At 31.5% G+C, this 27,273-nt stretch overlaps 3 protein-coding genes across 5 annotated transcripts; all 3 read left to right on the forward strand.

The window, feature by feature from the left end:
* Positions 1-453: 453 nt before the first annotated feature.
* On the forward strand, positions 454-3,666 carry LOC105173624 (cytokinin dehydrogenase 3). The gene is made up of 5 exons (XM_011095435.3): positions 454-1,103; positions 2,091-2,218; positions 2,307-2,579; positions 2,652-2,914; positions 3,124-3,666. Exons 1-5 carry the CDS (start codon positions 491-493, stop codon positions 3,434-3,436), a joined length of 1,590 nt encoding a protein of 529 aa, XP_011093737.1. The 5' UTR covers positions 454-490; the 3' UTR covers positions 3,437-3,666.
* Positions 3,667-13,247: 9,581 nt separating this feature from the next.
* Positions 13,248-18,257, forward strand: LOC105173822 (cytokinin dehydrogenase 3). 3 transcript variants are annotated; one of them, XM_011095703.3, is made up of 5 exons: positions 13,249-13,895; positions 14,856-14,983; positions 15,790-16,047; positions 16,840-17,093; positions 17,828-18,257. In XM_011095703.3, exons 1-5 carry the CDS (start codon positions 13,283-13,285, stop codon positions 18,120-18,122), a joined length of 1,548 nt encoding a protein of 515 aa, XP_011094005.2. In that variant the 5' UTR covers positions 13,249-13,282; the 3' UTR covers positions 18,123-18,257. The 3 variants fall into 3 exon arrangements, with proteins under 3 accessions (XP_020553289.1, XP_011094005.2, XP_020553288.1); XM_020697629.2 differs by having other exon boundaries at positions 16,840-17,155; positions 17,828-17,959; XM_020697630.2 differs by lacking the exon at positions 15,790-16,047 and having other exon boundaries at positions 13,248-13,895.
* Positions 18,258-23,203: 4,946 nt separating this feature from the next.
* On the forward strand, positions 23,204-26,709 carry LOC105173823 (cytokinin dehydrogenase 2). Its single transcript, XM_011095704.3, has 5 exons — positions 23,204-23,821; positions 24,237-24,364; positions 25,122-25,379; positions 25,532-25,788; positions 26,215-26,709. Exons 1-5 carry the CDS (start codon positions 23,260-23,262, stop codon positions 26,507-26,509), a joined length of 1,500 nt encoding a protein of 499 aa, XP_011094006.2. The 5' UTR covers positions 23,204-23,259; the 3' UTR covers positions 26,510-26,709.
* The last annotated feature ends 564 nt before the right edge of the window (positions 26,710-27,273 follow it).

Below are 27,273 nucleotides of genomic sequence, written 5' to 3' on the forward strand. Positions count from 1 at the left end.
TCCCAATTGGGAAAGAAACCAATGCACCGCACACATACACACATTATATTTATATAATGAAGACAAATGTCCCATATTTGATATAAATGAAAAGTTTGAGTGATTTATATATCTCAAAACATTCTATACTTATATATATATATATATATATATAATAAAATACTAGCTTGCTTCCAATTGGTGGAGCGTGGAGGGTAATAGAGGGCAATACACATATGCAAGAGTGTAAATTTCTTGTAATTCCAAAGTAATGAAATGTGAACACAGCTGGTTTGGTTTTCAATCTTTATGAGGAGAATATACTCACTTTTGGAGCAAATGGAGAAATGTTACAAGCCCAGCTTGTCCTTTCGTATCTATGCTAATTATTTCATGCACCCCATGTCAAAGATCTCTGTCCTCATGCAAATTTTTCTCTATATAAACCCTCATCTTCATCTCTTCCATACACACAACACCAACCCCTTTCTCCCTCTAATCACTTTGCAAAATGCCAAACCCTTGTCTCATTTCTTCTCATGTTGCTATTCTAGTCATCCTTCTCAGCTGTATTTCAATGTGCAGCTTGGGAAAGTTCACTAGTCCACTCCCTAACGACATCGTTTCCCTCGATCTTGCCACTAGACTCCGTAACGATCCCCATTCCATCAACATAGCTTCTAATGACTATGGAAATCTTGTCCATGAAAGCCCTTCTGCGGTTCTTTACCCTTCATCAATTGATGACATTGTTAATCTCATCAAATTCTCCAACAACTGTTCCACACCGTTCGGCATTTCCGCCAGAGGCCGTGGCCACTCCGTTAGAGGGCAGGCCATGGCCCGTAGCGGTGTCGTGGTCGACATGCCTTCCCTGAGCCAAAATGGGATTGGAGTAAGGGTTTCTTGGGACCCCTCTTTAGGGTATTATGCAGATGTTGGTGGAGAACAGATGTGGATCGACGTTCTCCGGGCCGGGCTGGAACACGGGCTTGCGCCCGTTTCTTGGACAGATTACTTGTACTTGAGTGTGGGTGGGACACTCTCTAATGCTGGGATCAGTGGACAGTCGTTCTTACATGGCCCTCAAATCAGCAATGTTCTTGAACTGGATGTTATTACTGGTACTATAATCATGTGTTTGCATCTTTCTCTTTCGTTGTGTAAATAGACATGATCATGCATACCATCGAGAATACTAGGTATCAGGTACAGAACCAGATTACATAGTATAACATATAAAATTGTCGCTTTTGGAACTTTATTTAGGATTAGGATCAGCATTTTCTGTGGACCTACGTTCACAAGTTTCTACAGTAAAGTACTTTTCTTTTTATGATATTTGCAAGAATATAGGAACCAGTTTATATTTATGCTCTTGAGGCCCATTTGGGCAGTTGAGAGATCTTGTAGGTAAGATTTTTCAATTGTAATATTACACCACGTGTTAGGTACAGAACACAACAACATATAGAACTATATCAGACCTTGACCAGTCTGTCTGATTTATCACGAGAGTGATAGAATCTTTAATTATAGGTGTAAGCCAATTTGGTTTTAGAATATGTCATAGGCTGCAAAAGAGATTGAGGTTGTCATATTTCTAAATTTAGATTTAAATTCAAACTAAAATAAAAAATTTAATTATTTAATATTAATATCTTAACTTTTCTTTTTCTTTTCCTTTAAACGGAGCCAATAAGATTCACCCAACACAAAACTTTTTTTCCGGCCTAACTTTGACGTCATGTTAAACGATCAACTAATCTAATAATTTAAACTCATAGAGAAGAGCATTATTTAATATTATTTAACACAGTTGAGCACATCGAACTATATCTTAGTTATATATAAACAATAATATTGTTTCTAATTAGTAAAGTAGAATCACATGTAGTGCATGCGCAGTTAATCATCAATAATAATATAAGGGAAAATTGAAATTTTTATGCTTATTAATTGAGAGAATGATATATTCAGTTAAATTAAAATAAAATTTTAAACTGTGAATAAACAGTAATTTAGATGTATTGTTATCATAATTGTATGGTATTAGGCATAGGAATACACACACTTTGAATTACTCATATACGAATTTTCCCATCATATAGGCAAAGGGGACTTGGTCACTTGCTCCCAACAGATGAACTCGGAGCTCTTTTTCGCAGTTCTTGGTGGGCTTGGCCAGTTTGGCATCATCACCAGAGCAAGAATTGTCCTGGACAAGGCACCAACAAGAGTACGTAAGAACATATATCGTGTTTCCATGAGTGCGTGTAGTGTGTAATATTGCTAGCTGGCTATTCATGATATGTAATTTCGCACAGGCAAAATGGGTGAGATTGCTTTACAGTGATTTCTCCATATTCACAAGAGACCAAGAACACCTCATCTCCAGCACTGTCGACAATCCCTCTCCAGACTATGTGGAGGGTTCCCTGATCACGCACCAGAGCCCTCCAAATAACTGGAGATCGTCCTTCTACACACCCTCCGATCGCTCCAAAATCGCTTCTTTACTCAAATCCAAGAAAGGCCTCCTCTACTCCATTGAACTCGTCAAATACTATGACGATCAGACTGCCGACTATATCGATCAGGTACTTTAATTAGTTGATTAGTTTTCATAAAAGATATACAATAACAAATTCATAATTTTGGTTTGATTTCAGGAACTTGAGGTGTTGCTCAAGGATTTGAACTTCATTCCGGGCTTCGTTTTCAAGAAAGACGTCGCCCTCATTGATTTTCTTGGTAGAGTTGGGAGAAGCGCGGCTTCCGACGAGAATAATCACTTGGAAGCTCATCCATGGCTGAATTTATTCGTCCCGAAATCCCGAATACTGGATTTCAATGCCGGCGTTTTCGTCGACATAATTGGGAGGCATAACAGCACCTCAGGGCCCATCCTTTTCTACCCACTCAACAGAAAGAAGTACTCTTTCTCAAACTTCACTTTTTCTGTGCGGATCTTTTGCCATATTTTTGTGTCACGCATTAACGCGACAAATGTTCTTTTTGGAATCAAAAAAAATAAAGCCATGTACATTTATTAATGTGGCTCGAAAATGTGTTAGAAGGTCTTTTGTCGTATTTTTTACTTTAATTTAGCTGTAAAATATTGGTAACATGTTGAGTTTGCAGATGGGATGAACGAATGTCTGCTGTCACACCAGACGAGGATGTTTTCTACACTTTAGGGCTACTGCAGTCGAGTGGGGCCGAGGAGCCGGGGGAGTATGATAAACTAAATAATGAAATAATTGAATTCTGTGAAAAGGATGGAATCAAGATCAAACAGTATCTTCCCCACTACAAATCCGAGGAAGATTGGATGGAGCATTATGGTCCCAAATGGAACACTTTTCTGGAAAGGAAGAACAAGTTCGATCCAAGAATGATTTTATCTCCGGGCCAGAGGATTTTTACTTCTGCAATAGCCTACTCTGATGTATGATCATGAGTTGAGCATAGGATTTAGATTTGCAGAATAAGTAGGTTTGTATGAATAGTCTAGCTATTCCAGGCATGCATTAATTAGTTAAAGTCACACTTGTTATCAAGAGTCTAACTCTTTTCCCAAAAAAAAAAGGGGTTAATTGCATGAATTTCTTTTGAAAATGTGAAATTATCGTTTTTTTTAAAAAAAAATTGAAGTCATACTGGCACTTATTTTGAAAATTCTCGATTTATAATTATGCCATTTTGTTAGGTTTTGATGGAAAATGCTGGCAATACCAAAAAATTTACATAGTAAGTTTTTATATTTTTTAAAAGTAAATATTTAATATAATGTATATAAATTTTATTATTATAATTAATTTCAATTCCACTTCATACAACAAAATACATTTATTTCAAAATTCACTATATATTAAAAATATTCGTCATTTCCTTTTTAAATAATGCATTTCACATTGTAAATTACTTATACTTTTTTATTGTCCATATTTTATTTTAGGAAAAAAAATTTGTTCACACGGGGTAAAAATATATAGAGAGACAAGCCGTTATCTATTGTTCCTTATTTCTTATGCAAAAAGGGTGCGTATATCAGTTGCAATTTTGCAAGCAATCTGGTCATGATGATGATTATACCTACAAAGTACATATATATATATAATATATGTATATATCGCTATAGTGAAAAACATTGGTGTCCCTTTATAACAGGTCGTGCTAATGATTGTGTCGCGTTATCACAATTTTTATATTTGCAAGGCGGCTAAAAAGATATGTAGATCAGTAGGTGCAATCAAATTGCTCTTTATTATATACATACATATAATATATATATAGATATAATTTTGACATTTAAAGCACAACAATGACCCGTGAGATAAATGGGAATATTTGCCCTTACACTTTTTTATCTTTAGGAATTTGGAGTTTCAAAGTGATGAATCAATTCAGTCTGTTCATTGATACGAGAATTCGGTTGAAAATGGAAAAATGATTTTTATTGTTTACTTTATATTTTTTATTTAGCTTCTATTTATTATTATTATCTTAATGGAATTTCTAGTTCATGTTGGTTTTGATTAAATTAAAATTAATTATATGATGAATGTATTATGAATTGATGATTCACATACAATTTAAGTAGCGTCAATAAATTTAATTCATTTGAATATATATATATTTAATTATATTTACTGTTCCGTATATTAAGAGGTGGCAAAATAAGAATCCTGAATATAGGGATGATAAAAAGTATTCAAAATTAAATTTTCCATGTAAGCACTTGCATGAAAAAAAAGTAAAATGATAGAATTTTGTATTATGTCTATAATTATAAAAATAATATTATTATTTTATATAATATATATTAAAATAAAAAATTAAACATCCCCAAATCGGCTATCCACCTACCTAATCCATCCCCAATCTGGCCCGACGCCACCACCGTCCCCTAGTAGAAGGGGGTGACGGCATTGCTGGCCTCAGGAGGCAACGCGACGTCCATGGAGACGGGGATTGGGGGAGAACGTGGTGGCCTAGTAGGGGGCAGTGGGGTGGGGGTTTTAAAAATTCGGTGGCCAGAGTCCTACAATTACAAAAGAAAAAATTCGAGGTACTTTTTTCCATCTCTATATTTAGGGCTCTTGTTTTGCCACCCCCTAAAATACGGGACAGTAAATACAATGAAACATATATATTCAACAGGAGCCAACCCGTCTCATCTTAGGGCTTTCCGAGTTATCCGCTGTGACCAAGGGCTCATACTAAATGTGCCTTTTCATTTTGAAGCTGTTGTATTTGGCGAAGAAAGTTCATAACTCTCAATTTCAATAAGATAGAAACTTTTCTCATCAAGACAATCATAAGTTTGTGTGAGTACTGTTGTGCTGACTCCTTTGATGTCTCTAATAAGTCCAACTCAAATTTTAAGAAAATTATAAACTTTCGTTCAAAATGATCATGTCAATAAGTGAAAAAATTGCATTTTCGATCCCATACAATAATAAAAAATATAAATAATAAAATATATACATATATAAATATATAAATAAATAATAAAATATATTTTAAAATAATAAAACAATTGAACCATTTATTTTTTACGATTAGAGCTGAATGGTTGTTATAAAAAGGGGATAACGAACAATTTAGCAAAAAGTGAACGTAGGCTGACTTAACAAAAGAGGAGAGTATGCAATATTTTAAAAAATACATGTCGTTTTTTGCCTATTCTTTTAACATAAGGGGTTTTTTTAACTAAATTTTGAAGACACAGGGGGGTTTTATGCAATTTATCCTTTTTAAAATGGAGCAATTTAATTCCATGCCTAAAAAGATAAATTGCTTCATTTTGAAAAATATAAGGTGGTAAATTATTGTATTTTTAAAAATATAAATAAATAAATTTGCTATTTCTTTCATAGAAAATAATTTGCTAATTTTTAATATTACGAGTAAATTGCTCGCATTTTTTCCTTTAATCTAATCGTGCGGCTCCCTTTCCATATGTTCTAAAAGAAAATTCCTTTTATACATCCGACTTAAAATCACACGCATTCTCAAAGAACTCCACAAGAAGTACACCTTTTTTCTAGAACATTTACAGATGCTTTCCAGATTTCATAAAGAGTTGTCGTCTTTTATGCAGATTGGTTTTCAAGTTGGTATACTTTAGAATTTTATTTGCCGGGATGGGGTTCGTTGTTCATACTGGAATCGTACAGAGACAGACAAGCCGCTTATTTGTTGTTCCTCATTTTTCATGCAACAAGGTGCCTACATACATACATATATATATATATATATATATATGTTAGCTGCAATTTGCAAGAATTCTGGTCATCATGCATCATGAATGATGATTATTCGTGCAGGGCTAACATAGTGAAAGACATAGCTGTCTCTTTTATAACAGCTCATGCTAATGATGTCGTCCACGAATTTGATTTGCAAGGCGGCTAAAAAGAGATATGTAGATGCAATCAAATTATTGTTTTTTTCTTTTCTTGTTAAGTATTTTTGCTAAAATTGTTATATAAGTATATTTCACTTTAGACATTCGTGCAACGAAGAAATGATTCCAACAACATAATGATTTTTGGTTTCTGCATGCGTGCGGTGCAACCACACAAGACAGAAAACGGAAGATTGCAAATAAATTAAAGTAATTGGATTGGGTGCATAATGATTTTGCTAAGTTAACACGTGATTAGTGATTAGAGGTATGATTAATCTATCAACTTTAATGTGATAGGTGCAATGATTTCCATGTAATATATATTTGTTATGATGATATTATTTCAAGGGATAATTATACACTCTTCTTCCTGCTATTTGCTATAATTATGATATAATTTTTTTGTGTTTTCCAATTATATATAGTTTTCATAACGTTTGTTTCATCCAATAAATATATCACTTTATTAATCAAAATTTACTAATTTAATCTGCTGATATTAGTTAAATAAATATTCGTATTATCCTCTTACTAATTTATTACAAGTCACACAAATCTTTTCTAACTAAACTATTCTTATACATCTTCACATGCTAATTAATGAACGGAGGAGGTACATCTTTACCCTTATAATAAGGGTAGTTTGATCAGAATTATTTTTTTTTACCTACATTATGTTAGTAACAAGTCAATTGGTGGATAAATTTGAATTTTTATTCGATTTTTTTCATTACAATTCAGTACATTTTGATTAACAAAAAAAATCTAATTGTTGGACAAATATAAACGTCACAGGAGATCTACGTGTAATTAATTACATCAAATCGTAAAGGATGGTAGTGTAATTATCTCTTTTTTTAAAAAATATATATTTTTTATTAATAATAAAATGTGTCTAACTGTAGTTAAAATGTTACGATTATTTATTATTATTCATGGCAATTAACTGTAATTAAAATGTTATAATTCTTCTAATGTGGTGATTATTCACCTCCTTCTTAACTATTATCATATAGGCATTAATTTCATTTTCTCCAATTAATTTTCAAAAATTGAATCGCAATCATCGGCATATAGATTTTTATAATAATTTAGAGATATTAATGTATCGTGTATTGAATGTTGTAATAATAATATGTCACTTAATTTAGAACTACCAACGTCTTTCATAAAAAAAGAAAAACTGCAAGCAACTCTCTTTGATATTACAAATGAACAAATTAAACTCCTATGATAAAAAAAAATTAGCAAAATACCTCCCTATATTTTTTAAATTAAAGCAGTTTACCTCCTTAGACAGGAAAGTGGATTACTCTATTTTAAAAAATATGGAGAGATAAATTGATATTTTTTTCGATAGAGGGTATAATTTACTTATTTATAATATTATCATGAATAAATTATATTAAACCCTAATAAAGAGTTCATTAATCTGGACTCATTTTAACTTATTATTCAAAATTGGATAAGAAATCGAATAACTAGATAGAAATCTTTCAAATTTTCTTGAAATATTTATCAAATCTCAAAGTTAATGTTTAAAATAATTATTTTCTCTATATATGGTCTGGGACCAAAATTATCATAAATATGGCATTAGATGGCCTCAAAAATTGAAATTATACTTACACCCCTTCAAAAAAATTTCATTTATAACCGTACCGTTTTCATGAAGTTTGGATGGAAAATATTGATATTTAAAAAAATTTACATAAATTTATAATTATATGTCTCATTCAGCATTTCGTATAAATTAATTATTAACAACATAGCTGTCTTTTTACTCATCAACTGCTAATTTTACTCAGCAGTAATAATTTGGGAATAGTATTTTATTATGGTTAAACTTTTTTGACTATATATATATTATATTTATCCGCTTACAAATATAAAGTTATTACTATATTATATTCATCAATAAATTATATGAAATGCTGAAGATGAATAAAATTAAAAATTTATGTAAATATTTTGCTAACTTCTGTATTTTTTCGTTCAAATACTAACGAAAATGATATAATAAATTTTTTTAAAAGAGATGCAAATATAATTTTTAAAAAAGAATTGGCGAAAAGTGTAATTTCGTATGAACCAATAATCTAATATATAATAATCTTTTAATTCACAATTACTAATACAAGTTCATGTGTGTTGAGTTAAAGTGTGCTCTTAAAAAAACATGCCCGACAAGTTTCCGAACGTTTAGAGAGCACAATTACACTGACTTTGGAGGGCAAATTACATATTAAACACTTTGAACAGATCTATTGTATGTGTGATAAACGTCGACCCAATTGAATGCACTAATAAGGACCCGGCCCACTTGACCCAGATACAAATAGATCCATCACCCATGAGCGTTGCTATCGGGTTGACCCAGTAATATATATCTATATTTTACCCATTTCTCTTCATTAATTTCAAACTTGAGTTAGCAACGCGATCCTATACACATCGAAAATGACCAGTCACTCCTCCATTTGTATAAAGCTAAATATTTCCTGGCAATTCCTTTTTAACGTCGCTCTGGATTTGGACACCAACGCATAAAGTAATTCCTTTGGTAAATGATTCATTAAGATGTGGTTTCGCTCGAGGGAGACTACAGCCCAAGGCCAGGGGTGTTAGATAATGCCCATACCTGTCGGGTGAAAGAGCACCGCAACAGGATTGGCAGGATGGATTCACTTCCCTCTTTGCATAATGGGCACTGATTCGGTTGGATTCCTCTTCGTCTAGCGATGATTTAGGAGCCTTGTGACAGATTCACCACCCAAAATTGATGACTTTCGGTGGAACCATTCGATCCATAATCTCTGCCAGTATCCCGGCAGCCTCCCCAACTTGAGTTGATGATTCAGCTCTCGCTTGATTTAGGCGCTGCAACTCCGACTGATGTGCCTTTCATACTGTGAACATCCCGCGCGTTTTAGAGTAATGACAGATGAATACATTCGGCCAAATTGAATATTACCTTGTGTTTTCAAAATTCAGCTAAAAGTCTCCCTATGATTTAAAAATAAGCAAAAAAGTTCCTCTATTTTTTTTAAATATAACACATTTGCCCCTCACCGTTAGTTGAAGATAACAACATTAATTTGCGGTCAAAACACCATTATATCCTTATCTATTATATATTATTTCTTATTTTCATGATCGTTGGATTTGTTTGATAGCATAATAGCTTTAGAATTTAATCAATACATCTCAACCGTTACAACTAAATTATTAAGGGTTAAGATTTAATCAATTTTGATATACATTATATCTATAATTATAAAATATAAAATATAAATTTTTATTTATAAAAAATAAAAAATAACAAAATTAAGCCCACCCCCCTCCCCACCCCAACCCCCTCGCACCGCCCAATGCAGAGGGCGGCAAGAGTGATGACGTCGTCAAAGGTACAGGGGTGAGACGTGGGGGTCGCGGTCGCCCTGATCATCTCTGAGCGACAGCGTTGTAGCAGTCACCTAAGCTAATTTGGCCGTCGCCCAATTTTTTTCTTTTATATTTTTAATAAATTTAAAAATTGATTTAAGAAAAAAACAAAATTTAAAAATAATAAGATATTTTGATTTAAAATTTTAAAATTTAAAAATAGTAAAAGAAAGTATTAAAATTTTAAATTGTAAATACATTTATAAAATTTAAATTACTTATAGTAAATAATTTATCAAAATATATTTAAATTAGTTAAAAGATATTGTTGTTATTGTTCATTAATACTTATATTAATAAATATTTAAATTTTTAAAAATGAACTTACTATATTATTTTTTGTACTGTGGTATTAATTTAATTTCTTAATTTAAATTATACATTTTATTAAAAAATATATACTTTTTTTTGTGTTTCGATCTTTAAATAAATTTATTTAAAAATAAAATTATTTATTGTCTAAAAACAAGACCAGTGAGACGCTCAACAAAAAGATATAAGCCATGGCAAGCATCTATCTGGTTATTAGCAATTAATATTTATTTGCAATTTTTATCTACGCTTGTGATCACTTGTACTCAGTAATAACAATGTTTAATTTTATGATCAACAACATGATATTCCTTCTCACTTAATCATAAAACATAGGTTATATTACAATCACCTTTTTTTTTAAAAAATTGAGAAATTACATATATACCCCTAATTTTAACGCTTGTACAATAATGAGCTTATTCTATTAATTTTCGTTAGATTTTTATCTAATTTTTATGGTGAACCACCCAAAATAACTTTTTCAGAATATAATTTTGTATACATTTTTATAATTTTATGAAATATTTTCATGGACTAATATGCTATATGGATTATTTACTTTACCTACCCTCAGAATTTTTAACATTTTTTCAAACACTTTTTTTTTTAAAAAAAAAAGAACTTTGCAAGGGTAAATTAGTAATTTTTACCTCACCATCTAGGGGTTACATAATTATTTTTTATTTAAGGGGGCATTTATAATTTTTTAAACAGAAAGATATATTTAAAATTATGTCAAAATTTAGACAAGGTAGCCGTAACTTACCCTAAAATATATTCAGTTTCGACATTTTGACATAAAGCCGATCACATCATTAATATTAAATATCTATGTCTAATATTATGAGAGCTATAACAAACATATACTAATCAATATCAAATAACTATATTTAATCAACACCCATTATTAAAATAGAATAACTCATACTATTCAAATAGAATGAGATCCCATAAGTTGGTAGAATTCAAAATCATAACTTTAGAATCAGGGAAAATTTACATTTTTGGTCCCATAAGTGGACCAGTTTCTAATTTTAGTCTCACACGCAAGCCAATTCGCATATTTAGTCCCATATGTAGATTTTTTTTTTCAATTTCAGGGTCAAAGGAGGGATTCCGTTAAAAAATTTATGCCAGCCTCAATTTTTTAACTGAATTCCCCTTTGGTCCTGAAATTGAAAAAAAAATCCACATATGGGACTAAATGTGGGAATTGGCCTGAGTGTGGGACTAAAATTAGAAACAGGTCCACTTATGGGGACCAAAAATATAATTTACCCCATTGTCAAATGCCCTATCCATCAAGTGGATAAATTACATTTTTGGTCCTATAAGTGGATCTGTTTTCAATTTTAGTTCCACATTCATGTCAATTCGCACATTTTAGTCCAATATGTGGATTTTATTTTAAATTTCGGGACCAAAGGGAGGATTTCGTTAAAAACTTAACGTCAGCCTCAATTTTTTAACAGAACCCTCCCTTTGATCCTGAAATAAAAAAAAAAAGAAAAATCCACATTTAGTCTAATTTTTTAATGGAATCCCCCCTTTGGTCCTGAAATAAAAAAAAAAAAGAAAAATCACATATGAGACTAAATGTGCGAATTGACCTGAGTGTGAAACTAAAATTAAAAACAGGTTTACTTATAAGACAAAAAATGTAATTTACCCTTAGAGACTCTAATTTCACTAATTGAACCAGGTGTCATGGCCCCTAATGTATTATATTCACACAATTTGTCAAACTTGTTAGGTGTAATGTCAATATATGTGTAAATTGACTACCAATCAAAAGTAAAAGTCATTTTTTATTTCGCATGAGAATCTCACGTCATTTGAAAAAAATAAAATATATGTATATATAAAGGGTGAACGCATCAAATGTATTATCATTTGACTATATAATTAATTATTTATGCATATATAGATTATAAGTCCTCGTTTCAATTCTTTTGGCATGAGTATCTCATCCTGAACGCAACCTTAATTTCTTATTCATTTGATTTCATAATTAATTTATGTATCGAATGCATGTCAAATATATATATATTTTTCCTGATTGCCTAGGATTTTCATACGTATATCCTTCCAAGTTCCACGCAAATCCCTCACAATATGATATTACAATATGCTTACTTGAATCGTTTGTTAGAAGAATTAATCACAAACTTAATTAATGATTAATTAGCCTGTACTACTGCTGTTTCACATACCTTAAGTTAATAAAAGTGTCAAATATATCTCTATGGCAAAAACGTTAATTAATACATGCAAATTATATATAGCTAGCGCTGCCGTAAATTCTAGTTTAAGTAATTAGGGTCGAAAAATAAATCGAATCACACAATTTTAATTGAATATTAATCCATAAAACCAAACTTTAAATAATGTCGTTTTTGTTGATAAGCTTCCAAGCTCAATTAATTAGTGTAAAAAAAATAAATAAAAAAAATTAAAAATATCAATTTACTCAGGTTCAATTAATGTTTGATTCAATTAAAGCTCGTTTGAGCTTGATTAAATTAATATATACTCAAACCAAATTCAGAGGTAATTTTTCAAGCTTGATAATAATTCAAACAACTTGCATAATGATATATTCGACTTGGTTCAAATCATTTACAGCCTTAAATCACTATTCTGAAAATTTTGGATTATTATGATAATTATTGATTTGTTGAGTCAATAATCAGCTACAATTAAGATATAGATCAAACAATTACAATCACGTAAAATTACTAGCTCTCATTCTTTCCCTTTTAACATGATCTAGCTAGATTTCTCTACTTCCATTCATCGTAAGCTATTTTACAAGACTTAGTCGATGAAACTCATCGTGAATTTGAATCCTACCAATATATAGGTGTTGATTTATTTTAATATATAATAACTGTCTATAATAGTATTAATTTATTTTTTATATTGATTGTTGATTATAGAAATACATGTTCTAAGCATAATTCAATTATTGCAATCGAGAACCAATTCATCAAATGCATGTAGCAAAGAATATTCCAATCTATGAAATACATTATAGTATGTAAGGTCAAATAATTAAACAATCTTGATTTTCTTGTATTATATATATCCATTTCCTGCACTATATACATATAAACCCTCTTAAGTATGATTCAAAACTGTCTTGCATCTCCTCAAAGGCCCTGTAAAATGGGAATCTTTCTGCTATTACTCATCATCATCAGCTGTTTCACTCGAATTTCAGCAAACCCTTCTGCACAATCATTCTACGACGAAAAGGTGCTCCGAAATGATTCCGACTCCATCAAGAAAGCCTCCAACGACTACGGAAACATCGTCCACGAAATCCCGTCAGCAGTTCTTTTCCCGTCTTCCGTCAAGGAGATTTCTTGTCTCGTCAGGTCGTCGAACGAGCGCTCCCCTCCGTTCACGGTGGCGGCGAGAGGGCGTGGGCATTCGGTGAGGGGGCAAGCGATGGCACGCGGCGGGGTGGTGGTGGACATGACTGCTCTCAATAAAACCCGGAGCCGGATCAGGGTTTCTGGGAAGGAGTCGTCAGGGTTTTATGCGGATGTTGGGGCTGAGCAGCTGTGGATTGATGTGCTGCGGGCAACGCTGAAACGTGGGCTGGCGCCTGTTTCGTGGACGAATTATTTGTACTTGAGTGTGGGCGGAACGCTGTCTAATGCTGGGATTAGCGGGCAGACATTTCAGCGCGGCCCTCAGATCAACAATGTTCTTGAACTTGACGTTATTACGGGTACAAGTATAAAATATAATGGGTGAATAGGAATTTACCCCTTTTGATGTTCTAAACGACCAAATTATTTTACTATGAAAAAAATATAACAATTTATTACAATATATTTTTTAAGATGAAACAATTTACCTCTTTATCTAAAAAGGTAAATTGCTTCATTTTAAAAAACATAGGGAGGTAAATTGTTGTAGTTTTAAAATCATAAGGAGGTAAATTACTATTTATTTTTTCATAAAAAATAATTTGCTTATTTACAATATTAAAAAGGGGTTGCTTGCATTTTTCTCAAAATATAATATTTCAAATTCAAACTATTGAAAAAATTATAATTACTCATTGAAAGTTCTAGCTTAAAATGCAGAGAATTTTGAAAGAATTGGATTCTAGTTCCATTATCTATTTTATTTTATACATACACCCTATATATATGATTTTTTTTACAAATAAAATTGATATATAAAATAATCTTTGTAGAATTCATGAATCCAATCCGAATTCAAAAACCTCCTAAAAAATTAAATTTTCTCTTTGAATGCATATGAGAATAGTTATATATAATTATATGTTTAGTAATTTTTGTACAGTTATAAGTGAATAGCAATTTACTCCTATGTGATATTGAAAATGAGCACATTAATCTCTTATGAAAAAAATATAGCAATTTACCTCCCATATACTTTTTAAAATGAAGTAATTTACCTCCTTATATAGGGAGGTAAATTGGTTAATTTTAAAAAAACATAGAGAGGTAAATTGGTTAATTTTAAAAAAACATAGAGAGGTAAATTGGTTAATTTTAAAAAAACATAGAGAAGTAAATTGTTGTATTTTAAAAAATATAGAAAAGTAAATCATTATTTATTTTTTCTTAAGGGATAATTTGCTCATTTACGATATCATAAGGGTTGTTTGCATTTTTTTCATTTTATAACTAATAAAATTTTCCATCCTTTTGATTAGGTAAAGGGGAATTTATAACTTGCTCTAGAGAGAGGAAAGCGAAGCTATTTTTCGCAGTTCTAGGTGGTCTGGGACAATTCGGCATCATAACCAGAGCAAGAATTATCCTAGAGAAAGCACCAACAAGAGTAAGCATATATATATATATATTGACGATCCTAGGCCAATATATTACATATGTGTATGTGTATCAAAAAATTTATTATTACAAGTCATGGGCAACACAAATTATTTACCAAATATTAATTATAGATCTAAGTAAAATCATTTACTAATCCAACGGAAACTTGAGTTCCGGCCAAACATATTATATATATATATATATATATATTATAAATGCAGTGTAATATAAGCCGACATAATATCCATTTGTAATAATTTATAAGATCTGAACTCCTGATATATGAGTATGAGATGTAGGTTTCACTAATTTTCCTAATCAATCTGGTCAAACCATCGTTTTCAATGAAACGTCGTCCACAGTCCACTACAATTTATTACGTGCCTCAAGGTGAGAGACTAATGATATAATAAACGGATTTAATATAATTTATCTTCATGTAATATTGCAAACGAGTAAATTATCCATCTATAAAAAAAATAGCAATTTATTCTTCTATGTTTTTCAAAATGAAGCAGTTTAATTACCTCTCTCAACAGGGAGGTAAATTACTTCATTTTAAAAAATACAGAGAGATAAATTGCTGCATTTTAAAAAATAAAGGGGAAAAAATTGTTATTTTTTCTTCATATGGAGTAATTTGCTTATTTACAATATCACGGGACGATTGCTTGCAACTTTCCCTATAATAAACTACCTGCGGTTGCTTGCATTTTTTCCTATAATAAACTATAGGTTATATTCTCTAAATTTTGGAAATATTTGTGCATTTCTTCCTTTTGTTGGCTTACTTCATTTCTTGTGTGTCCATAGGTAAAATGGGTTAGATTGATATACAGTAATTTCTCCATATTCACAACAGACCAAGAACATCTTATCTCCAGCAATTCCCCAGATTATGTGCTAGGTTTCCTCATCATAGATGAGAATACAACAAATCAGTGGAGATCTTCCTTCTCCTCCCCTTCCCGCCAATCCGACATTGATGCATTGTTAAAGAAGCAAGGCATCCTCTACTCCATTGAACTGGTCAAGTATTACGACAACCGGACGACTTCAACCATTGATAAGGTCTCATTAATATATATTTCATTCATCGTCAATTATTTTATCTGTTATATTTTTTTTGTGGCCAAGTTTTAGAGACCCACTATCCGGTTCACTCGGATGGCCCACTATCCAACCCACGACCCAGTTCGACCCAATCCGGACTGCTCCACCATTTAATCGGTGTCCAACTTCCATGGGAGTCTTCCTTAGTCAACGAAATGACTTAAGAAATGACTCTATTGTTGTCCTTATCTAGCGTGTCTTCTTATCTAGCGTGTCTTCATCCTATATAAAGGCCTCTTCCTCCTCAACTAAGAGGCACCAAAAAACAGAGAGAAAAATTGAATAGCCTTTTTTCTTATTCTCCAACCTTCTTTGTGAAATTTTTGTGATTAAGATCTCGGTGACCAAGAAAGAGAGAGATCTGTGTGATCGAGGGACAAAACTTTTGTGGTGTTCTTTGGGTAGTAGTGCAACCGTGAATCAGGTTGTGGGTGTGACACTCTTATGTATTCAGAGGATCTGATTTGAATCTGAGCCTAATTGATACTACAGTATTCTTTTCGTTTGATTTATTCATATCTAATGATTTTTGTAACCTTTATAATTTGTGTAATTATTTTGGTCTATTAAAGAGTTTTGTACTCTATATTCCGCTGCAGTAGTCGAACAGGTATTTCTGCTATCCACCCAACATTATCTATGATTAATATGTACGTACAACTTGTTCAATTTCAACATTATGTGCACTGTTGTTTTGAAAACTTCGTATGCAGGACGACATGCACGTAACGTTGTTTTTGCTGTTTCCAGGACTTTGAGACGTTGCTTAAGGAGCTGAACTACAATCCAGAATTCATCTTCAGAACAGATACCTCCCTCTTCGACTTCCTTCATAGAATTGGAGATTTGGACAGCCCGACAGGGCCATTGGACTCTCATCCATGGCTCAATCTCTTCATTCCCAAGTCCCGAATTTCTGATTTCAATGCTGGAGTCTTGGCCACCTTGCTTCCCAAACTCAACGAGTCCTCCACCATCCTTTTCTACCCATTCAACCGGAAAAAGTACCCCCCCTTTCTCAAATACCGATCATCTACATTATTAGGGGAAATCATTTTTTCGTGAGGTATTTTAGGGTCAGTATACTTTTGATCACATTATTTATGGGAGTCTTATTAAGTGTTCCTTAAGTTATAAAATTCTCACTTAATCATTCATCAAATTTTATTAGGATTTTGACAAAAAAGGCATGTGCTAAGCATATGGCCATAAATTTTTGTCCATCTGGATAATGGCCACGTACTTAGCATGTGTTTTTTTCCATCAGTATTCGCTGTCAAAATGCTAATGAGACCTGATGAACTAATTAAAAGTGAGATTTTCGCGATTTATGAGACTATTAATGAGAATTCCATAATTAATATAATGAAAATTATACTGACCCTAATATAACAGACAAGAAATGCCATTTCTCCAATATTATTACCTAACACTCATTAGTCATCAATTTTTGCTAACCAACTACTAATAAATAAACAACTGTAGTCATCAATTTATGCTAACCAACTATTGTAATAATACAGATGTAAGTTTACAACTTTTTAGTGAAACTTGAATTCATAACATCAAATTGGGACTTCAGTTTTACCATTATGTTCATAATCAGAACAATTAAGCTTCCTGGGGGCATTTCTTCACAGGCCATTTTCTTATACATCAGTGGGGTTAAATTGCATTTTGCTTTATTATGGTAGATAGTGCTATTTCCTAAAGAGTTTAAGGTCTCAAATTTGTGCAGATGGGATGATAGAATGTCCGCAGTAATACCAGAGGAGGATGTGTTCTACACACTTGGACTGCTGCATTCAAGTTCGCCCAATGCATACCAGATATATGATGAATTCAACAGCCAAGTTCTTGGATTCTGCAAAAGGGCTGGCATCAAGGTGAAGCAGTATCTTCCTAATTACAAATCTCAGGGAGACTGGATACAGCATTTTGGCCCCAAATGGCCAACTTTCCGACAAAGGAAAGCAACCTTTGACCCCAAATTCATATTATCACCTGGACAAGGAATTTTTAACTCTGCCTGAATAAGATTGATTTAGGCCATAGTTTGAATAAAAAGATTGAAGGTCTTTGTGAACTTTGTTTCGCTCATGTTTAATGCGTTGATTGTAACTTCATGCAACGTTAATTAAACTAAGATTTGTGTTTTTTTTTCTTAAGGAGGCCCAACTATCCTCCAAGCAATTCGAACCCATGGCCAAAGTCATAAGTGCAAGGTGTTCTTACCAAGAAGCCACCTTGTCTTGTCTAAACTAAAATTTGTGTCAGCATGATTGCATTTTAATATTTAAATTGTAACATACGTTCCTTCATTTTTCTGGTTAGTGGTGTTGGTGGATGATTATGGCCTTAATATTTGTAACTGTTCTTCAATTCCACATCCCACTATACCGTATCATACACAATATTATATCCACTTACTATCCATTTATCCTACTATCTCTTGTAACTTTCACATTATTGTCCATTGATTCACATTGAAATAGTGAATGAATTCTACACCTATAAGAGGAGGCATCAGTTTCCTTATTTTGAGATTCACACATATATACAAGATAGTTTATATACAATTACGCTATAAGAGAGAGATATTAGTGAACAAAGTTGTTTTCTTGTGCAGCTTTCAACTCTAAAATATTTGTAAAGTGAGTTAGAGTTATACGGTATTGTCAAACTATTGTATCCTGAAAGAGAGAAGTCTAGAGTAATACTACTAGACTAATAAGAATATTATATTACAGTGGGCTTGAATCTTCTTAAAAAGAGCCAGATACCCGTGCGTCAACCAAAAGATATTTTGTATTTTTTCAACTGTAATTGTTATTTCTACAATAATTTTAAGAAATGTCAAATGATTATAGTTGAAACACTAGCGGATGTCAATATAGGGATCTCAACAAGCCATTTCGCTTCAATGATACTCATTTTAAAAGAGAAAAAATAAATTTACCTAAGCCTTTATCAAGGTTTTTTTTATATTCTCACTACAAAAAAAATTCAATAAAATAGATGACACTAATATGAACTGGATATCCCCAGAGGTTTAAGTCCCGACGAGGCACCTTTCCGTTGCAGATGATTTGATCGAGACGGCGACGGTAGTTGACATCATTGAACTGGATTTCTCGGGCACAAGTTACTGCGTGGCCTTCCAGGAGAATGGTGGTTGCATGGGGAGTGGACCTGGAAAGCTGGAAATTCACGGAATGAGAAAGAGGAGAAGGATGAAAGTAAGCACATTTCCAGGCGTATAGCAAAAGGTTAGCATGATCAGGGAATTTGAGCAGAAGGTGGTGACTATCAATCAATCAATCAGATAATTTCTTGCAAAGATCTCATGCATTAAAAATGACCCGGGCCAGCATTGTAAATGATTAAAAATCTGACCGCGGGCAGCATATTTTCATTAGCCAATGAGGTCTAAATTAACCGATAAAGTTGCGATTCATGATAGTAGAGGTCATGTGTTCGAACTCCACTTTATGTGTCAAATGTTGTTTCTACTTAATAGTAGGTGGTGTTTCTACTGTAAGACGGTGGTTTGATTTAGTGTATTTGATATTATTGATCATAGATGATTATTGTAATGGTTGTTAAATATTGATATCCGACAAGAATTATTGTGATAAATTTATTTCAATTAATAATAATTCATAATTTTTACTTAAAAAAAGGAGTTATATTTTTATTAACATGAGACAAATTAAAGACAATTAAGGAATTAAGTGTTTTCTAATTAATAATATAAGATTTGTTTATGTGGAAAAATACCTACTTTGACAAAACTCAAAAAGTCAATCCCCTTGCTTCAGGGGTGGAATTGTGTTTAGATAATTAAAGGTGAGTTGACCTCAAATTACCACTTCTTGCTGTCTAAATTATAATAATTGATTTTGACATAATAACTGTTGATGATTCATCTCATCAGCTATAAATTATGATATTAAATATAATAATGTTGAGATTGTCATCAATTATAATTAATAAATTATAATCACTTCTATTTTATTACTCAAATAATAATTTTAGGAAATAACAAAAGTTATGATTCGAACTTTCAATAATCACAACAAATGCTCCTGCTATTAAATTTTGTGTAGATTTTTTATTGTGGCGAAGTCAATATCTGTTGTTATTATATAATGTTTATTCTTTTTTTTTTTTGTTAATATAATAAAATCAGTGAATTTTTTGTAATATAGCAGTAATTTACTAATTATACATACCTGATATTGATAATCAGTATATTAATGATGGTTGATAGTTAAAATACATGAAAATTCTTTAAGAAATAATCAGAAAATTCAGTTATTTGCTATCTGAGAACCAATCCATGAAATGCAAATAGCAAAGAATTTTTCAATCTATAAATCAGTTATAGTATGTAAGATGAAAAAATTAAAGAATCTTGATTTTCTTGAATTATATACATCCATTTCCTGCACTGTCTATGTATATAAAAATCCTCTTCAGTACGAATGAAAACTGTCTTGCATCTCATCAAAGGCATTGGAACTCTCTGATCTTCTCTCCCTGTAAAATGCGAATCTTTCTGCTCTTACTCATCATCATAAGCTGTTTCACTCGAATGTCAGCAAACCCTTGTGCACAATCATTCTACGACGATCGAGTTTTTGCTGAAATTCGAGTGAAACAGCTTATGATGATGAGCAATAGCAGAAAGATTCCCATTCTACAGGGAGAGAATGTTGAGAGTTGAGTTCTCAGCTGGTTTTGAGCTTCAGTTTGCAACACAGAGCTTCAAAGTAATGTTCTGTTCAATTTTGACATTTTCAGATAAAATCTTATTACTAATACTTCCTTTCCCTCTTGGTGTATTATATTCAAACAATTTGTTAGATACATGAAACTCCTATTCATTTTGAAATGTCCATATATTATATATATATATATATATATAAATAAATAATTGAGTACCAAACAAAGAAAAATCATTTAAATTTCATTTTGGCATGAGAAAAATCATTGAAATGTCCATATATTAAATTTCATGTCATTTGGGAAAAAAACTATAAAGGGTAAACGCATCAAATTTCTGACTATTTGATTATATTAATTAATTATTTATATATATATATATATAGATTATAAGTCGTCGTTTGAATTTTTTTTTGGCGTGAGAATCTCTCATGTCGTCATGTGCAGTTAGAAATGAGGATAAACGCAACCTTAATTTTCTTATATATCATTTGATTTTATAATGAATTTAATTATCTATCGAATGTCAAAGATAGATTTTTGGAGATAGCCTAGGATTTCACACATGTATCCTTCCAGGTTCCACGCACATCTCTCAAATATGATATTACAATATGCTTACTTGAATCGTTTGTTAGAAGAATCACAGGCTTAATCAATGATTACTTAGCCTGTACTACTGCTTTTTCAGATCCTTTATATTAATAAAATTGTCAAATATATTTCTAATAGCTCGTTAAAAAATGGCATTTTTATTTTTGATACTATAATTATGACGACTGGCGCTTTTCGTATCCTTGCATGTTGTCGTTAATGGCATTAACTCCTATTGACTTACGTGACTTTGACTGATTTTGATTTCAAATGCCCTATTTAATGGTATAAAAAAAATGTATCTTCTTTGTACCATTAAAAAAAATATATATTTTGACGAGCTTTGGCCACAAACTATAAGAATTTTTCTTAAAAAAAATGAAAATGTTAGGAAAAATTTATGTTAGTGTATATAACGAATAGTTTTAAAATTATAATTGTTTTTATTTCTGATAATCTTTGGGATAAATTTTACTATTTTTGAAATTAAATCATTATTTCATCTAAAAATATATTAATATTTGAGCAAAAACTATAAAAATTAGAATATATTTTTTGAATAAAGTATTAGATAATTTTTTTGTTAAATATAAATTTATTTTAAAATTATAATTATTTAAATTCGAGATAAATTATAGAAATAAAATTAAAATTTATTTCTTATTTTTTTCAGTCAAAATTTATTAAAATATTTTTAGAGTAAATAATAATTTAATTTTAGAAATAATTAAAATATGCTAGAATTTTTCTAAAATAAATATAATAAGTTATAAACTATTTTATCATATATATTAAAATAAAATTTATTTATTTTTTAAATTTTTAAAAAATTAAATTTTATTTCTTATAGTTTATGATCAAAGTTTATTAAAATACTATTAAATCATTTATAAAATTTAATTTAAAAAAATTATTAGTTGCTACAGTTTATCTCGAATGTAAATAATTTTAATGTAAAAATTAATTTATTATTTAATAAAAATTATCTAATACTTTTAGTCAAAAAATGAATTTTACTTTTAATAGTTTATGCTCAAGTATTAGTATATTTTTAGATTAAATAATAATTTAATTTAAAAAAATAGTAAAATAGATCCTAGAAATTATCTGAAATGAAAATAATTATATTTTTTGAAATATTTATTATATATATTAAAATAAAATTTTCTTAACATTTTTATTTTTGTAAAAAATAATAAAATTTCTTATAGTTTGTGGCCAAAGTTGATGAAAATATATTTTTTTCTTTTATTGGTCCCAAAAAAATATTTTTTTTTTTATACTATTAAACAATGCTTTTGAAATTAAAATCAGTCAAAGTCACGTGAGGCAATAGGAGTTAACGGCTACATGAGAGGCAAATGGCCTCTGGCATTAACTTGGGACCAAAAAGATGTATTTTTGTATTTTATGGTACCAAGACGACACTCGCAATAATTATGGATCCAATAATAACAAAAATGACATTTTTGAATGGGACCAAAAAGAATTTTGCCCTATGAGTGTTGGTCAACTTTAATATACATTAATTAGTTTTTGTAATATAGTAGTCATTTATTAATTATATATATCTGATATTGATTGTTTGAAAATTAAAATACATGAAAATTTTATAAGTAAGCAGAACTTTGAATTAATGCTATCGAATGCAAGTAGCAAAGAATTCTTCAATCTATAAATCAGTTATAGCATGTAAGGTCAAATAATTGTTTAATCTTGATTTTCTTGTATTATATACATCCATTTCCTGCACTATATATGTATATATAGACCCTCTTCAGTATGAATGAAAACTGTCTTGCATCTCATCAAAGGCATTGAAACTCTCTGATCTTCTCTCCCTGTAAAATGGGAATCTTTCTGCTCTTATTCATCATCATAAGCTGTTTCACTCGAATTTCAGCAAACCCTTCTGCACTATCATTCTACGACAAAAAGGTGCTGCAAAATGATTCCGACTCCATCAAGAAAGCCTCCAACGACTACGGAAACATCGTCCACGAAATCCCGTCAGCAGTTCTTTTCCCGTCTTCCGTCAAGGAGATTTCTGGTCTCATCAGGTCGTCGAACGAGCGCTCCCCTCCATTCACGGTGGCGGCAAGAGGGCGTGGGCATTCGGTGAGGGGACAGGCGATGGCGCGCGGCGGGGTGGTGGTGGACATGACTGCTCTGAGTAAAACCCGTAGAAGGATTACGGTTTCTAGGAAGGGGACGTACGCGGATGTTGGGGCTGAGCAGTTGTGGATTGATGTGCTGCGGGCGACGCTGAAACGTGGGCTGGCGCCGGTGTCGTGGACGGATTATTTGTACTTGAGTGTTGGCGGAACGCTGTCTAATGCTGGGATTAGCGGGCAGTCGTTTCAGCGCGGCCCTCAGATCAACAATGTTCTTGAACTTGACGTTATTACTGGTACAAGTTTATAAAATATATTATTTCAAATTCAGACTTTAGGAAAATTATAATTATTTATTAAAGTTTGACCTTAATTAAAATTTTCAGAATTTTGAACAGACTGAATTTCCTGTTGCAATTATCATTGCACCATCCATTCTATTCACATATATACGCCATATATATAAAATAAATAAAATTAATAACATGATCTTTATAATATACAAAGCATGTATATATGAAATGAAAATGCATCATGAGATCCAACCATATCAAACCAAAGAGAAAATCTTTTATTCTCTCTAGGTATTTGTGATGCATTTACTCTCTTTCAATGCATATGATATTAATGATATATATATATATATATATATTTCGGTTTAGTAATTTTTGTACAGTTTTAACTAATGGAATTTTCCACCCTTTTGATTAGGTAAAGGGGAATTTATGACTTGCTCCAGAGAGAGGAAACCCGAGCTATTTTTCGCAGTTTTAGGTGGTCTGGGACAATTCGGCATCATAACCAGAGCAAGAATTATCTTACAGAAAGCACCAACAAGAGTAAGTATAAATGTATATATACATATATATTCATGATCCCAGGCCAATTACATATGTGTATGTGTATCAAAAAATTTATTATTACAAGTCATGGGCAACACAACTTATTTACCAAATATTAATTATAAATCTAAGTCAAATCACCTGAGTTCTAGCCGGCCCAACATTTAATACATATAATAATATATATATATATATATATATGTGCTTTGTAATATAAGTCGTAGTATCCATTTGTAATAGAAGATCTGATCCTGCTGATACATGATCACTGAAATGTAGGTTTTACTAAACTTTTCCTAATCAATCGGGTCAAAACATCTTTTCTAATGAAACGTAGTCCGCATTCTACTACATTTTATATGTTATGTGCCTTAACAAGCTTAATGCAATTCCCCTCCTATATCTTTTCAATTTTGACGTTTAATCGTTTACTATTTTAGGATAGTAATTAATAAATCATCTAACTTTTAATTTTTATGCGATTGGCAACAACATTTGCAAACTCTGGTGATTGAAAAATCAAAATCGCAAAAAATAAAATAGTTACATGACTTATTTGTTATCCTACAAAAATAATAGCTTAAAACGCCAAAATACAAAAAATACAGAAGAGAACGAGAACTACACTTTACCCAGCCTTAACGCGAGGAACTAAATATCGAACAAACTATAAGTTATATTCACTAAATTTTGAAATTTTTTGTGCAAAATCCTCCATGTCTTCTGCTTACTAATTTTCTTGTTGTGGCCATAGGTAAAATGGGTTAGATTGATTTACAGTGATTTCTCCATATTCTCAAGAGACCAAGAACATCTTATCTCCAGCAATTCCCCAAACTATGTGGAAGGTTTCCTCATCACAGATGAGAATATAACAAATGATTGGAGGTCTTCCTTCTCCTCCCCTTCCCGTCAATCCGACATCGCGGCATTGTTAAAGAAGCAAGGCATCCTCTACTCCATTGAACTGGTCAAGTATTACGACAACCGGACGGCTTCAACCATTGATAAGGTGTGCACAATATATATTTCATTCATCGTCAATTATTTCATCTATGATTAATATGTACGTACGACTCGTTCAATTTCAACATTATGTGCAGTTGTCTTGAAAAATCCGTATGCAGGAGGACATGCACGTAACGTTGTTTTTGCTGTTTGCAGGACTTTGAGACGTTGCTTAAGGAGTTGAACTACAATCCAGAATTCATCTTCAGCGCAGATACCTCCCTCTTCGACTTCCTTCATAGAGTTGGAGATTTGGACAGCCCGACAGCGCCATTGGACTCTCATCCATGGCTCAATCTCTTCATTCCCAAGTCCCGAATTTCTGACTTCAATGCTGGAGTCTTGGCCACCTTGCTTCCCAAACTCAATGAGTCCTCCCCCATCTTAATTTTCTATCCACTCAACCGGAATAAGTACGCCCCCTTTCTCAAATGCCGATCATCTATATTATTAGGGAAAATCGTATTTTTCGTTAGATATTTTAGGGTTAGAACACTTTATAGTCCGACATAAATTACAAAAATTTTCAATTTTAGTCATTTTATCAAATTTTGTATTATTTTGACGGAGAAGGCAGCTGCACATGCATGGCTGTCATCCAAAAGGTCTTAGAGTTAACGATCATGTGTTTTTCTATCGAAATACTAATAGAATATGAGGAAATGGCTAAAAATGAGAAATTTAGTAATTTATTGAACTATTGATGAGACTTCCATAATTAATAGAATGACGAAATGTAAATAACCCTAAGATAGAAGATGAAAAATACCATTTTCCTATATTATTACATAACATTCATCAATCATCAACTTATAATAATCAATCTCAAATTTGTGCAGATGGGATGATAGAATGTCTGCAGTAATACCAGAGGAGGATGTGTTCTACACACTTGGAGTTCTGCATTCAAGCCCGCCCAATGCATACCAGATTTATGATGAATTCAACAGCCAAATTCTTGGATTTTGCAAAAGAGCTGGCATCAAGGTGAAGCAGTATCTTCCTAATTACAAATCTCAGGGAGACTGGATACAGCATTTTGGCTCCAAATGGCCAACTTTCCGACAAAGGAAAGCAACCTTTGACCCCAAATTCATATTATCACCAGGACAAAGAATTTTTAACTCTGCCTGATTCAGATTGATTTAGGCCAATTTGGGTTAAAGTAGTGGAATAAAAAGGTTGAAGGTCTTTGTGTACTTGTTTTGGCTCATGTTTAATGCGTTAATAGTAACTTCATACAACGTTAATTAATCAAACTATGATTTGTCATTCTAGATATCATGGTATATATATAAGGGGTGATTACATGTATGCCCTTAATTTGTGATTCATTTACAAAGCATTCATGTCTTTTGTATAATTATACACATACACTCATAAAAAACGTACTTCATTTACACAAACCACTACTGCTTTTCTGAAAAATTGTACATGCATCTAAAAAAATATCAACAACATTACACAAAATTATACTCGCTTTTGGCAGTTAGGGCAGTTTTCATGATTATGCAAAAAATAGGATTGATTTGTATAAATAAATCATAAATCAAGAAATGTAAATATAATTATCTCAATATATGAATACCCAAAATCCCTTGAATGGAAATTTCTTTTTTTTTCAGAGAAGTAATTTTTCGTATCAAGATTTAGGTTAATGATTAATTCAATACATCTACAACTACAAAGTGATTAACAAAATTAAAAAATTAAACAAGAAGTTAGCATAAGCAAAACCTATATATATAAGGTCATATTTATGAGGAATTACATTTACAAAATTAAATAATTATTTGCCTTTTGAGAGTTCAAAGTAGGTGCTTTAAGATTGTAATTATAATTATAAATATACTTTATATTCAGTATTGAAGTTTTTCACAATTATTCTCTGAGGTATA

Source organism: Sesamum indicum, linkage group LG11 (assembly GCF_026168435.1).
Source record: "Sesamum indicum cultivar Baizhima isolate 11 linkage group LG11, ASM2616843v1, whole genome shotgun sequence".
Taxonomy (NCBI): Eukaryota; Viridiplantae; Streptophyta; class Magnoliopsida; order Lamiales; family Pedaliaceae; genus Sesamum; species Sesamum indicum.